Source organism: Xenopus laevis, chromosome 8L (assembly GCF_017654675.1).
Source record: "Xenopus laevis strain J_2021 chromosome 8L, Xenopus_laevis_v10.1, whole genome shotgun sequence".
Taxonomy (NCBI): Eukaryota; Metazoa; Chordata; class Amphibia; order Anura; family Pipidae; genus Xenopus; species Xenopus laevis.
Window position 1 is genome coordinate 128,661,480 of NC_054385.1, and position 16,115 is coordinate 128,677,594.

Here is a 16,115-nt window from a genome sequence, read left to right on the forward strand (position 1 = left end):
AGAATCAGCCTATACCCTACAGTTCTTAGACATTTTCGATTCAAGCCCCTGAAGGTAAAATCTTTGTTTCAGGATTATTTAGTTTGTTGTAAGAATATATTGGACAGCATCTTAACTTAACTGACCTTCAAGATGAGCTTTCAGGTGTATCTGAGGAGCAATTAGGATTTCCCTCTAACTTCATTCAAATTATCCTTCAGCATGAACCTGTACTGCCACTGCTGTAAGCATCCCCATGGGGAACCAGATCCACAGTTTGGGGACTACTGCTTTATGTTGCTGAGACTTTCTATTCCCGTTCCCTTATTCACCAGATCCAAAAGCCTTCGTCATTAGTTTCCAGTTCCTTAGACATGTACCAGGTGGGAAACTTGTAAAACTGTACCAGGCCCGGACTGGCAATCTGTGGGTTCTGGCAAATGCCAGAGGGGCTGCTATAAGGTCCCATAGTAAGTCAGTATTTAGTGGGTTGGTGGGGGCTGTTTGGGCCTCTATGTGGGCTGATTGGGCCTCTGTGTACCTGAAATGCCAGGGCCTATTTTAGTTCTCAGTCCGGACCTGAACTGTACCATTTCTTGTTGACCTTGGTGTAGACACCAGGTGGTGACATGTTGTTCCTTATGAAGGATAGACTTATTTTATAAGTTCCACCACCTCAAGGTGAGGTTGAAATCTTACATGGACGGATGGCCTTATTGATGATGGCCAACACTCTAGGTGAGAAACTTTTTATCTTGCTAATGCGTCTTCAAAGACTGAAAACAGACGTGGGGCGTTATATTTTTCTTCATGATGATAAGTATTGATTTTGGTTGGCCCTTTTAATTGCACTTTTGAGAACCGGTTGGTAGAAAGTTCTCAGCTACAGCATTACTCCTCTGTACCATGTGACGGTGTAGATACGCTTTGTTGCTAGAAGGTTATCAATAAACCTTCAGAAGTGCCAGATTAGGAGCAGGCAGGGCCCCAGTGAAAGGTTAAAGTCAATAAGGGCAAGTACAGGGAGTGATATAACTCTCATAGTTACAGCTCGGGAAAGGTTCTGTAGGTTGTGTACTCTGTGCTGAACTATTCCCACACTGGTGTTTGAGGCCACAGGGGTTTTATGGTGGCTTCTCTCGCTATTCTAAATGTAGGAGACCAGTGATAAGTAACTAACTGCTGATTGACTTCAGTCCACCACCACCCAGGCCACCACCACCCAGGCCAACCTAAAGACTACTCTGCACTACTACTACTCTGCACAAAAATGTATATAAAAGTTGTATATATAAGTTACTGGTTATTCTCAGACTTGTACACCATTGAACGTGCTTACCTGCTACCTGGAGCTTAGCAAACCATTAGGGTGGGGTTTGATTTACCTTTCCATACCACCACCAAGAAGGCCCAGATCCACCAATCCACATGAGGACCTCTTTGGACCTGCTACCCAACCCTCAGGGGGTGTCTTCAGGGAAGCCAACACAATACCCCGTTGTAAGCTACAAAATGCAGAAGTGACGTCACTATGGGAGACACATCAATAAGAAACCAACTATCAATATTTGTTTATCAGGTCCTAGAGACCCCCAAGCAGCCAAAAAGTATCTTGATTACTGGTAAAACAATCCTAATGGGTTCATTGATCTCTGGTGGTTCTTTTCCCCAATAACCCTTTCACACAAAAAAGTATTTCAGTATTTCTCAGTAACGCCTTTAACCACTTGTCAGAATGATATTTCTCATCGTAATGTACTTTTATTATCTGTGGGAAATACAGTGCAAAGGAAACTGAAATGTTTTCTGCGGTTTCAAGGGCAACATGAATGGGCTGATTAGAGAATGAGACTCCTGTCCAGTTTCTACAGTAATTTGGTCTGTTTTTGATGGACTTTGCAGGAATCTTCTCAGCAGGAGCTATTCCGGTTACTCCAATGGAGTGAACGAAGAGAAGGCAACCGACCTTCTGCACTGCTGACCCAAACCAAGCACCGGTACCGGAACCAAACACACGAGCAAGCTGGAAGCCTCTGATAATATGAGTGACTTTTGGCACAAGCTGGGCTGCTGCGTCGTAGAAAAGCCACAACCAGTGAGTACAGCCCTTTTCTTAATGGGGTGCTTGACCTTTAAATTAACTTTTTGTGTTATAGAAAGGCTGATTCTAAGAAACTTTTCATTTGGCCTTCATTCTTTCTTTTTTTTATTGTTTTTGCAATAGTTGCCTTGCCTTCTTCTTATGACTCTTTCCAGCTTTCAAATGGGGGTCACTGACCCCATCTAAAAACAAATGCTTTGTAAGGCTACACACATTGCTACTTTTTATTACACATCTTTCTATGCAGGCCTCTCCTATTCATATTCCAGTCTCTTATTCAAATCAATGTATGGTTGCTAGGGGAATTTGGAACTTGGAAGCATTGGTGAGCTCATTGCTGTCCATAATACTTGCTATGGGGCAGTTAGTAGGTACAGGGCCTTGTTGAGGACTGGCAGATTGCACCTGTTTTTGCACTTTGCCTCTTGCCTTGCACATAGTAAGTTACCCCTCTAGAGCTGCTTAGGGTAGATTAAAGGTCAAATGAGATCTATAGGAGAACTATATTTCAAGCAATACCTTTTTATTATTGTTGCAGCACATGGGTCCTAGGTTCAATTCCAGCCAGGGCACAGATCTGCTTGGAGTGTGTATGTTCACCTTGTATCTTCGTGTTTTTTTCCCCAAACTCTAAAAACACACAGGTAGGTCAATGGGCTCCTGATAAAACTGCCCCTAGTGTGTGACTTTATATTTTAAGTTCCACTGGGGCAATACAACTCCCATAGTTATTGCCTTCAATCCTTCTTATAACATGAACATAAAAAGAGTAGGTAACTGTATATAAGTCGTGTCCTTAAAGAGAATAACGGAATGGTATAAAAGAACAAACACAGGGAGGCTGCCCAGCTTTATAATTATAATTAATGGCGCTGCAATTAATGAGAAGGGCAAATAAATCCCCGCTGGAGGCAGGTTAATCGTTGACTCTCTGCTTCTGGCACTCACTCCACTTCATTCTGCTGGAATGTCTTGGGCTCTTTCCGCATTCCCAACATGAGTGCTGGCATTCATTCTCCCCCTGTGAAAACATTCCTCTTTCCTGCTTTCTTAACCCATTTTGTGCCTGTGCTGTGGGGGTGTGGCCCAATTAGGAAGCTCAGTCTACAGATCATGCCAGCAAATATACTGTAAGGTAGTGCAGGTGGGCCTGTCCCACCGAAACATCCAGAAGTTGCCCTACTTTCCCAGTACAGGTATGGGACCTGTTATCCAGAATTCTCGGGACCTGGGGCTTTCTGGATAATGGATCTTTCCATAATTTGGATCTTCATACCTTAAGTCTACTAGAAAATCATGTAAACATTAAATAAAGCCAATAGACTGGTTTTGCCTCCAATAAGGATTAATTATATCTTAGTTGGGATCAAGTATAAGCTACTGTTTTATTATTACACAAAAAGAAATGATTTTTCCAACATTTTAGGTAAAATGAAGACTATTGGACACAGCCTTTCTGTAATTCTGAACTTTCTAGATAACAGATCACACACACACACAGACACACACACACACAGACACACAGACACACAGACACACACACACACACACACACACACACACACACACACACACACACACACACACACACACACACACAGACACACAGACACACAGACACACAGACACACAGACACACACACACACACACACACACACACATCATCTGAAACGTTGGCTTCTTTGACCAAGCACCCGACATCGAAACAATCGAGTAAGAGTGCAGGTACAGTTGGACTTTCTATATATATATATATATATTATGTCGGGTGCTTGGTCAAAGAAGCCAACGTTTCAGATGATAAAGGCCCCAATGCGGGGCGAATCCTTATCATTTACAATAGGGGGTACTTTATTTATTATATATTGAAATTGGCAATTAATGGCACCCCCACCATACCTGATTTCTCTACAGTTGGCTGGAAGCCATGAGAACATTTTTTAATGGAAGATGCATAATAAAAGGTACAAGCATTAAAGGGTGGAATAAAGAACATTTGCCCCAGGGCAGTATCCTATAGCCCAGCATTAATAAATAAGCCCCACAGTGCCATAAGTGTGGGCTGCTGTAGCAAGTGCCAGGTACATGAGCCCTAAGCAAGCCCCTCATTCTTCCTCAACCTGTACATTCCAGTCTTCAGTCTCATCTTGGCCTTCACTGTCGCCTTCTTCAGAGCAACTAGATAACGCTATCCATGGATGCTCTAGAGTCCTGCAGTGGGTCAGGTACCCGCTGGTTACCCGCGAAAACTTCCGGTACCCTGCGGGTTGCGGGTAGAAGTTCCAGGTGCGGGTATAGATGTGGGTCGGCGGGTTTGCAGGTCTTCTCAATAGAGATTTTTACTCCTTTTTTCTGATCACATCTACATCCCATGATGCCACTGCCGGTTTATAATGACAGCACTTCCTGTTTTCCTGATTCTTGGTGGTCAGTGGGTCGCGGGTCCGGGTTGTGGATAAGGTATTTGCGGGTCGGTTAGCGTGTCCAAGCAGGTAAAAATGCAGGTTGCGGGTCCAATCGGGTAAGAATGTGGGTCTGGGTTGTGGGTACGGGTCAGATCAGGTACATGTTCCAAAAAATGGACCCGGTCAGGACTCTACTCTGTGCAGTGTTTGATAGGGGAATACAGTATTATGCACCACAGAGCTGGTATACCTGCACATCACTACAGCAGCCCCATTCATACATATTGACAAACCCTTTAAAGGGGACCGGTCCCCCTAAGATATAATTTCAAATTATATTTTATCCTGTTAGTTGAGCAAAATAAAACTTACTTACACTACATCTATTATTTCAATTTAGTTTCCTTCAGTCTTGGAATTGCACATTCACAGCACGCAGGCAGGAGCCATTTTGTGGACATTGTTATTAAGACAAGTTGTGTATCACCCCAAAATTTTGTGTATGCGCCCAATCAGGGGACCTAATGCCCATACACATTGCCGTAAGCAATTATAGAGTGTGAGGAGGGACTGTGGGGAGAGCAGTGACATGTAGGAAGTGCTGAATAGAAAGTGAAAGTAATTGCCTGCCCCGTCTCGATGCCTCAGGCATAGAGGCGGGGCAGGTAATATTTGATTGACAGCTCAGATATTTAAAGGCCTTTATAACAGGTATGGATACTTTAATGAAAAGAAACAATTTGGGTTCCGTGTTTAATTCAACAATAAAACAACTTTTGTTATACAGCTTTTTATGTGTAGGTGACACTTTAAATTGAGACTAACATGCATGGATATAAGAACACACACTGTATTCTTCCATTTTGGATGGCCCACTTCCTTTTTCAATATTTAAAAGTAATATAAGTTGGACATACAGGGAAAGAGCTGCTCGGTTGGTGGGGGTCACCTAACATGCCCAGGTGGTGAAACAGACCAGGCTAATACAATCATTGGCCATTTTTTAATTTACCAATGGTTATCTAGCTGAAAACCATCATTTCTGACATTATGCAAAAAAAACTGTTTTAGGGAGGGTGGATACAAAAAAATGAGTTTAGATTTTTCTCCTTCACACCTCTGTTGACCACAATTTCCCATTGAGAGCTAATGATTGGCAGGTACATTATGTGGGTATTACTGACATAGCAAAATCACATTTGGCCAGAGATGTCTGTCTCATCACCAGACCGGCAATGTTTCAGCAAGAAAATATTTCCCCTTTTTATCTGTTTCATTAAAGAAGAACTAAACCCTAAAAATGAATGTGGTTAAAAATGGCATATTTTATAGAGTGAACTTATTGCACGAGGCTAAAGTTTGAGCTTGTCAATAGCAGCAATGATCCAGGACTTCAAACTTGTCACAGGGGGTCACCATCTTGGAAAGTGTCTGTGACACTCACATGCTCAGTGGGCTCTGATTGGCTGTTGAGAAGCTAAGTTTAGGGCTCGTCACTAATTATCCAGCAGGAAATTAGCTTCCCTGGCTGTAATATAAGCTGATGCTACAGGTTTGCTGATTATTCAATTCTGATGCTAATTGCACTGGTTTCTGTGCTGCCATGTAGTAATTATCTGTATTAATTACTAATCAGCCTTATATTGTGACATTTCTATTCTATGTGTACTGTATATTGTGAGTGGGTCCCTAAGCTCAGTAAGTGACAGCAGCACAGAGCATGTGCAGTGAATCAGCAGAAAAGAAGATGGGGAGCTACTGGGGCATCTTTGGAGACACAGATCTTTACTGCTAAAGGGTTGTGGTTGCCTTGGGCTGGTACAGAAGCACAAAACTAAATTTCTAGCTATTTCTTTAGTTATACTTTATTTTTCATTTAAAGGGGTTGTTCACCTTTGAGTTAACTGTTAATATGATGTAGAGAGGGATATTCTGAGACAATTTGCAATTGGTTTTCATTTTTTTATTATTTGGGTTTTTTGACTTATTTAGCTTTTTATTCAGCAGCTCTCCAGTTTACAGTTTCAGCCGTCTGGTTTCTAGGGTCCAAATTCCCCTAGCAACCATGCACTGATTTCACTGGAATATGAATAGGAGAGGCCTAAATAGAAAGACGAATAATAAAAAGTAACAATAAAAATACATTTGTAGCCTTTACAGAGCATTTGATGTTTAGATGGGGTCAGCGACCCCCATTTGAAAGCTGGGAAAAGTCAGAAGAAAAAGGCAAATAATTAAAACAAAAACTATAAAAAAATATTGCACGAGGCTAAAGTTTGAGCTTGTCAATAGCAGCAATGATCCAGGACTTCAAACTTGTCACAGGGGGTCACCATCTTGGAAAGTGTCTGTGACACTCACATGCTCAGTGGGCTCTGATTGGCTGTTGAGAAGCTAAGCTTAGGGCTCGTCACTAATTATCCAGCAGAAAATGAGCTTCCCTGGCTCAATAACGAAGACAAATTGAAAATTTTCTTAGAATATGGCCATTCTATTAAATGCTAAGGGGCATATTTATCAAGGGTTGAATTTGAAAAACATTGAAATTCAAGACCAACCAAAATCCAGTTGAAGGTTTTTTTTTTGGCCGAATAGGTCAGTTTTTAATTGAATAGGTCAGTTTTTTAATTTGAATTTCCAAGTTTTTCAAATTTGACCCATGCTAAATATGCCTTCTAGTAGACTTGGGGGCAGATTTAACAAAGTTCGAGGGGAATTTTCGAATTCTAAAAATTTGAATTTGAAAAACTTTGAAATTCGAATTCAGAGACCAACCGAAATGAAGTCTGTTTTTTTTTTTGGTTTTATTTTACCGAATAGGTCCGTATTCGGCCGAATTCGAATCATATGAATTGAAGGAATAGTGGATTTGATCGAATGATCGAATTGGAATCAACATTTTTCCCAAAAAAAAAACTTTGATTTTTCAAAGTCCACAAATTGACTCCTAGGATGTCCCCCATAGGCTAAAACAGCAATTCGTCAGATTTTAGATGACAAATGGTCGAAGTCGAATTTTTAAAGAGACAGTACATGATAAATTTTGAATTTTCAAATTTTTTTCAAATTCGGATCGAATTTGGACTATTCCCTAGTCAAAGTACACAAAAAATAGCTCGAAATTTACCTCGACCTTTGATAAATCTGCCTCTTAATTTTGGTTGGTCTTTTTGAATTTGAATTTCGAAGTTTTTCAAATTCAACCCTTGATAAATATGCCCCTTAAGATCTGAAGATCCAAATTACAGAAAGATCCGTAATCCAGAAAACCCCAGGTCCCAAGCATTCTGGATAACAGGTTCCATACCTGCACCACTATGGTGCAGCCTGCAAATGATTCCATTCAGTCCTGCATGCAATCCTAGATAATAGCTGCTCACAAATCACTATATATCATATAAAGCAGCAATAACGCTCAGCCAGAGAGACAAGCAGACACCTTATTTACTATGTGACACTTGTTTCTTTAATGACAGTTTTATGTGTCAGCTCTCAGCACAGGGCCATTATGTTGTTGATTTATTGGTAGAATGTTCTTAAAGTGTTTGGGCAGACGGGGCCCCTCTGCTCACAGGAAGTGGGAGACATGCGGTTAATACAGGAAGGACCAGCCCTTTTGGGTGACAGCTGCTGTTTCCCATGTTCCACTTGAAACTTGCAGGGCTCTGTAGCAAATATAAACTGTCAGCTTCCTAATCAGCAGTCATCATACATTGGCAATGTTTATAAAGGTATTGCATAAATGTAATTGCTGCCGGCACTGCTGACTGACTCCGACTCCTGAAACAGTGTTGCCTTAGCCAGCTGATTCACAGACCTGCAGTGACTTCTGCTACATTGTTTAAAGAGTCAGAACCAGCAGTGCAGGGAAGGATAAACGAATACTGCTGTCGTTTGCAAAAACAATTACACATAGAGGCACATTTATCAAGGGTCGGATTTAGAATTCATGTGAGTTTTTTTTAAAACTCCTATAAACTCCCATAAATTCAACTAGTCAAAATGTATTAAAGGAAGGCTATACTCCCAAAACGAATACTTAAGCAACAGATAGTTTATATCATATTAAGTGGCATATTAAAGAATCTCACCAAGCTGGAATATATATGTACATAAATATTGCCCTTTTACATCTCTTGCCTTGAGCCATCATTTTGTGATGGTCTCTGTGCTGCCTCAGAGATCACCCGACCAGAAATACTGCAGCTCTAACTGTAACAGGAAGAACTGTGGAAGCAAAAGACAGAACTCTGTCTGTTAATTGGCTCTTGTGACCTAACAAGTATGGTTTGTTTGGTAAGTTTGTGTGACCAGTGAATCGTACGATCCCAGGGGCGGCCCTTATTTTTTAAAATGGAAATTTTCTATTTATGATTACCCAATGGCACATACTACTAGAAAAATATATTATTATGAAGCAGGTTTTATGCAATATCTTTTTAAAGAGACCTCCATTGTTTGATGGTATATTTTTCCTTTAATAAAATCACATTTTTAATGCTCTGACAAATTTAAACTACCCGAAAACGCAAATGAATTTGATTCGAATTCGATCAAACTCGATTTGAGCTTTTTCTCCAAAAAAAAACTAATGTCAGGAAGGTTGCAAACACCTCCAGATTGATCCCTGCACCTCTCCCATTGACTTAAACAGTAAATCGGCAGGTCGAATTAGAATTCTTAAAGGGCCAGAGTATAATAAATCACGAAAATCTAATTTGAATTTAAAAAAAAAAATTCAAATCGAGTTTGGATAATTTCCTAGTCGAATTTGACAGTTTTTGACTATGAAAAAAATTAGAATTTTCAATGCGACCGTTAATAAATCTGTCCCATAATATTAAACCAGATGATAACGTTTAATTCACCTCTACTGGGAATATGCTTAGAACGATCATTTCTGGCATTTTTCAAAAAAACTGTTTTTGGGAGGGTGGATACAAAAAACTATTTCATTAAAGGAGTTGTTCACCTTTGCGTTAACTGTTATCATGACATAGAGAGGGATATTCTGAGACAATTTGCAATTGGTTTTTATTATTTGTGGTTTGTGAGTTATTTCATTACTTTTATCAAGACCAATGGAAAAGTTGCTTAGAATTAGCTATTCTACAACATACTAAAAGTTAACTAAAAGGTGTACCACCCTTTTAAGTTGTAAATGCCCAGTGTTAGGTTAGAGGCAGCGGCTGCATCAAAGGGGGATTTTACCTTTAAGTTAATTTTTTTTTTATCCCGAGACAATTTTCAGTTTGGCTTCATTTTTAAATGAATACGATTTTTGTCCAGCAGCTTTCCAGTTTGTAATTTCTGCAGCTATCCAGTTGCTAGGGTCCAGTTTTCCATGGCAACCAGTAAGTGGTATGAATGAGAAACTGGAAGATGAATACCAGAGGGCCTGAATAGAAGATAAGAAATAAAAAGTAACAATAACTATAAAATTGTATCTCCGCACATCAATAGTTTTTGGTTGCTGGGGTCAGTGACCCCTCATTTGAAAAGCTAATCAGAATAGGATATTCTTTTACGCACTTGGAAGCATATTTATCAAAGGTCGAATTTCGAATTCATGTGAATTTCTATTAAACTCTAATAAATTCTAATATACTCAAAATTCGATTGGGGGGGTTGTTTATTAAAAAAATCTAATATGTAAAAGTCGAATGAATATTACCGACCTGCAAACTCAAATCAAATTTGACTAAATTTGAATGTCAGGAAGGCTAGTAACATCTTCAAATTGGTCACTGGACCTCTCCCATTGACCAATACATGAACTTGGCAGGTTTTGAGGTGGCGAATAGTCGGATTCGAATTTTTAATAAACCAGCTCTTAAAGGTGAACTATGAGTGTACTCTAAACCCTTAGTTTAGTGGTTAGACATAACTGTCAACTTACCAAATCAGAATTTCAAAATTGCTAGTTTAGCTAACATGGTCTACAGTTAAGATGTGTGTTCTTGAGGTCATTGAGTTTAAGGAGCAGAGGGAAGCTTCTAGAACAGCGGTTGTCAGACATTGGCCCTTTGTAGGTCCAACCTTTGGTCACAGCCCCCTTAGCAAACACCAAGATTACGGATATAGGAACACATTGGCGTATTGGTCATTCAGGTCATAGGTCCAAGAATATGTAGGGGAGCAAATAAATGTTCAACCATAATTGGCCTTCAAACTGGGCTTTCAGGGGTATCCAGGAGAGAAAATAGGTATCTCACCTAAATCTTACCTCAACTGACCTTCAGGCTGAGCCCCTTCAGTAATATTCCAGGCCCCCCAGGGGAGGCAGTTCCTTAGTTTGGGAACTAATGCCCTAGAATAGGAATGCCGCGTGGTCATGGATTGGAAGCAGTCACTTGTGTCATTTCTTTCCAAACAGATGATGTATCTTTGTCTACAAGACAATGTAGGACGAGGAACGAGTTAGGGGCAAGAATGTTACAACAGGGAAACAGACCCGGCAACAGTGTGGGGTTGGGGGGAACCTGGATTGTAGAAAGTCCAGTAGGGCTCACAAGAAATGGTGGTGGCATCTTCCAAAGGAAAAACACCATTGAGTGTCCCATTAAGTGTGAGTGGGTCAGACTAACCATGTGTGTCTTCTGCAGAAGAAGAAGCGGAAGAGAATCGACCGATCAATGATAGGAGAGCCTATGAATTTTGTCCACTTGACGCACATTGGGTCGGGAGATATGGGAGCCAGTGATGGACTTCCAAAGGTATGTACCATATTGCTTAGGCTTTTTATAGCAAATGTAGAAGATATGTTTCATTAGGGTGCTCTTCTCTTGGGATAAGCTGCCTCATAAGTTTTATTTGTAAAATAGATGTCTACAACCTTCAGTGACCCACCTGTCTTGATTATGTGGCACATCCTGCAAAGACCCTTGGGCTACAAGAGCAGCTGTCTCTTTAAATTGCTCTCCAGCTTCTGCGTAATCCCCTGCCACAAACCTGTCAGCTTTTTCTCTCCGTTGCAGCTCCCACTGTAATTATATTTATTGCCACCCTAAAAATGTGCTCTAGTGAATAGCTTTGTGCAGAATACAGGTGTAGTTCTGTGTCGGGCTGCTCTAACGTGTAGGAAACCTTCTGTCTGATCTTTCTACTGGCAAATAATGGTCCAGATTCACTTCAGTGAGAGAAAGTTATCTCAAGGTTCATCTCATGAAAACTCATGGACAAGATTCAATTTGAGGAGTAAAAACTTTTCTCCAAATTCTTCTAGTTTTCCGCAATAGACTTTAATAGAGTTTTCACATGATAAACTGTGAGGTTTTTCTGAATTGAATTGCATCTCAAATTAAATCCCATCCATGAGTTTTCATGTGATAAACCTTTTTCTCACTGAATTGAATCTAGCCCTATGGGGCAGATTTATTAAGGGTCGAATTGAAAATTCGAATTTACGAGTTAATTTTTGTGTCATTCAGATAGGGGAATAGTCCAAATTCAATTAGAGTTTTTTTTAAAAAAAATATATAAATTCTAATTTCCAAATTTATCATGTACTGTCCCTTTAAGAATTTGAATTTGACTTCCTGCCGAATTGGCGTTTTAGCCTATGGGGAACACCCTACAATCAATTTGGAGTCGGTTGGTGTACTTTTGAAAATCAATCAATCAATTTTGGAGAGAGAAACTCAAATCAAATTCAATCAAATTAGATTCAATTCAATTAGAGTTGGCAGGTCTGTCCTATTCACCCGAATTTAAAACATTTTATTTTTTTAATAAATTTATTTTGGTCATTTTTTTCCAATTTTGAGTATGGGAGTATATGGGAGTTTTTAGAAACTCCCATCAACTCGAAATTTGAGCCTTTATATATCGGCCCCTAAATCTCACCAAAATAGATTTCACATGCCTATTCCCCAATTTCCCAATGATTTTTATTTTTTAATCTGCATTAATATTACGATTTTTCTGGTGCAAGAAAAAAGTAATAATTTTCTTGTTTCCGAAATCTTCAAGTGCAAACTCTTGAGTACAATTTTTAAATTCTGCCTAAATCGAGTTTGAATTCTGCATAAAATCATTCAACCGTTGTGATATTGAAACACCTTTCTTGTCTATGGCCAAAATTGTATAAAAAGATTATCCAGAGCTGAAATGTGGCAAAAAAAAAAATCTGCCAAATTCAAGTTCAGCTGATCTAGTCAAAATGTTGCTAAAAATTTTCATGCAAATTCTTATTTTAACTTGAGTTCCATTAGCCGATTGAGTAGAAATGTTGCTAAAATTATTCTTCGTTCAAATTCTTACTTTACCCAGAAGTCTATGAGCTGAAAAAAAAATTGTGCAAATTCTTATTTTACACTAAATTCTATCAGCTGATTGACTAAAAATATTACTAAAAATGTTTTCCTGTCAAGTTCAAATTCTTATTTTACCAAAATTTGATTAGCTGGCCAACTAGAAATGTTACTGAAATTTTTGTTCATGGCAAAGGCAAATTTTTATACCAAGTTCAAAACAGCCTATAAAATTGAAATGTTACGAATTTTTTTTCTCACAATCAGCTGAGTGAGTAGAAATGATTTTTTTGAAATTTCCTGGCAAGTACAAATTCTTGTTTTACCAAGAGTTTTATCAGCCAAAATGTTGCTGCAAATCGATTATTCGAAAGTCGAAGTACTGTCTCTTTAAATAAACTTCAACCCCCTACTTCGCCAAGTAAAACCTACCGAACCTCAATGTTAGCCTATGGGGAAGGTCCCCATAGGCTTTCTAACAAATTTTTGGTCGAAGGAAAATCGTTCGATCGATGGATTAAAAGTACAAATTGCAGTAGATCCTTTGACTTCGATATTTGAAGTCGAAGATTTAACTCCGACAGTTGAATATCGAGGGTTAATTAACCCTCGATATTCGACCCTAAGTAAATGTGCCCCTTACTGTTGGATTCCATAGTAAAGTTTCACTTGCTTAACAATATTTATGTTTGTTTTGTGCATGGGATTAAATTGAATAAATTGAAACACTTCTATAGAAAGTGTGAAAACATTGTCAATTTTTTTTAATATCTGCCTCCTATTATCAGGATTGTAAATTTTAAGATAATTTGCATTCTTCTGTATTCAAATCTGAATCTGTTCACAGGCTGGTACAGTCCAGGAGCAGATGAGGTCTAAATGTGGGCGTGACAGACAGTGGAGTAACTCCCGAGTTTTGTAGCTGTGTCTTTGTAAGTTCCTACTATTCCCACCCACACACTTTAGTTGGCCAAAACAGGGGACATACAAAATAAGACAGAACCTACATAAACGTGGTACCACATTATAAGTGCTGCTATTTGTAGCACAGTTTCTACAAAAATGAGAAACCACAATTTACCATAAAATATTGGTGATCGATGGTCAATTCCCAAGTGTCAGGCCACTAAATACTTTTATCAGGGAAAGCGGGCAGTTGCTTAGTATTGGTTCTGGGTGCTGAGAATATAAGATTTTTTTGGAAAAAAAATGTTTGGTTTCCGATTATTTGTACAGGTATGGGACCTGTTATCCAGAATGCTCGGGACCTGGGGTTTTTAGGATAACAGCTCTTTCCGTAATTTGGATCTTCATACCTTATGTCTACTAGAAAATCAAATAAAAATTAAATAAACCCAATAGGCTGGTTTTGCTTCCAATAAGGATTAATTATATCTTAGTTGGGATCAAGTACAAGCTACTGCTTTATTATTACACAGAAAAAGAAATCATTTTTAAAAATTTGGATTATTTGGATAAAATGAAGTCTATTCCGTAATTTGGAGCTTTCTGGATATCGTGTTTCCGGATAAGGGATCCTCTACCTGTATAAGTTTTCATGTTATCTCTGCCATGCAGATTATTCTCATTTCTAGAAAAGGAAATGAATTTGTATCTGTGTTGAAATGTGTAGAAAGTCAGTTCCTCTTTACCTAGGGCCGGTTTTCTTGCTCAAGTTTATCTCTAATTTCAGTCTTGCGCTGTTATTTGTGTGCTGGTGAAACGAGGAGCTTCTATTAAAGTTATAAAAAAATTTAAAATATTTTTTTGTATTTGGGGGGAAAAAGTGTATAAAAATATATTTGGGTCTGATTTGGCAACCCACTTGCCTAAGGCACACCCATGAGGACCCATCATACAAAGACAACATCAACACTAGGGTTTCCACCTGTCCAATTTTGACCTGGACAACCTGGTTTTGGACGGGCTCTCTGGGTCAAAACTGCCTGCCTGGTTTTCTATATTTGGAAATCCAAACAGGACTAGCCTTGATTGACATGACAATTGGCCAATAACGGAGTCATAGACCTGCCTCGTGATGTCATGCTTTGTCCCTGACATCACCTTTCCTGTGATGTCACCTCCTGCCTCCGCCTGGAGTTCATGGGCTCCTTATAGGGGCCAATAAGCCGCCAGTTTGGTCTGGAGGAAGTTTTATCAGCCTGTGCAGCTTCAGAGAAGAATTGCTAGCTACGGGGATTCCTTGCTGGGGGGCAAGGAATTTGATTTATGTAAAAAAATAGCAGTTAAAAGATAAAAATTCCCATAAAATGTATTTATTAATACAGCTTCTGTTCTCTTTTCATTCCCCACAGGAAGAGCATTTATGAAAAAGAGCCATCGTAGACAGCAGGGGGGAAAGCGCAGTGGTTTTGTCACTGGATAAGTTATTGGAACATTCGTCTTTTTATTCTGGAATTATTTTTATAAATAGAATTCAAACAAAGATCTGAATGTGCAATATTTTCCTAGTGTATTTTAAAAATTCAGGTAGCTTGTATTTTTTTTTTTCCCAAAAGTGATTTTCCACTGTTTAATTGCTGTAGCAAAAAGAGCTAATCGTGTATCTGTTTTCTAGTTATCTGCTGTAAGGAACGAAATGACGTCAGAAACACGAGCACTTCCTAAAGTTTCTCAGAAAATATATATGTTTGTTATTTAGGAATGAAATGTATAGTGATAGAAAAAAAATCTCTTGCTATTTTTAAATTAAATGTCGTTTGTAAACTACAAACAAAAAAATGTGACAATAATGAAATGAGAAATACACAAAATGGTAAAAAAAAAAAAAAAAAACCTTTAAAAAAAAAATTCCATAATGCAGTGGCTTAGAGAGACATGACATTAGATTATCCTGGGTAAAACTGTACAGAGTACCAGTATAGAAACATAAATATTTCCTAGAAAGATTTTTCTATTTTTTAGCATTAATATTTTTAAACTATAAAAATAAAACCTTTTGCTGAAATCATTGCTCGCGATCAAATGTCTGTGCCACATTGTAAATAATCTCAGTGGTATTGTCTCTGTCCGATCACACAGGTCAGTAAAATACATTCAAATTAGGTTTTATTGTGAATATCATGAAGTGAAAATATTTGGCAAAAGCACGTAGTTCTGAATTTGCAGGGATGCAACTCCCCCTTTAACAGATTCTTTTAAAAATATTTGTTTAAACAAAAATAAATTAAAAATCTCGGAGGACAAATATTTTGGTACCTCCCTGAGTTCAGACAAAAAACAATAAATAATGAACACTTCCGTCGGTTCCATTTCCCAACATTTCAACCAGTTCTGTTATTTAAGGATTATTATTTCTGGGTCAACAATTTTATCACATTTTTTATTCTACCAACGTTTTCCTCCAATAGGCAAAT

At 38.6% G+C, this 16,115-nt stretch overlaps 1 protein-coding gene across 1 annotated transcript in view; it reads left to right on the top strand.

Annotated features, from left to right (window-relative positions):
• cdc42se1.L (cdc42 small effector 1 L homeolog) overlaps positions 1 to 16,115 on the top strand; it is a 31,417-nt gene extending 15,302 nt beyond the window's left edge. Inside the window, exons 2-5 of the mRNA XM_018228875.2 lie at positions 1,882 to 2,074; positions 11,092 to 11,202; positions 13,586 to 13,670; positions 15,054 to 16,115. Of these exons, the coding sequence (XP_018084364.1) occupies positions 2,021 to 2,074; positions 11,092 to 11,202; positions 13,586 to 13,660 (240 nt within the window). The 5' untranslated portion in view covers positions 1,882 to 2,020 and the 3' untranslated portion in view covers positions 13,661 to 13,670; positions 15,054 to 16,115. The remainder of the gene's footprint in view (positions 1 to 1,881; positions 2,075 to 11,091; positions 11,203 to 13,585; positions 13,671 to 15,053) is intronic.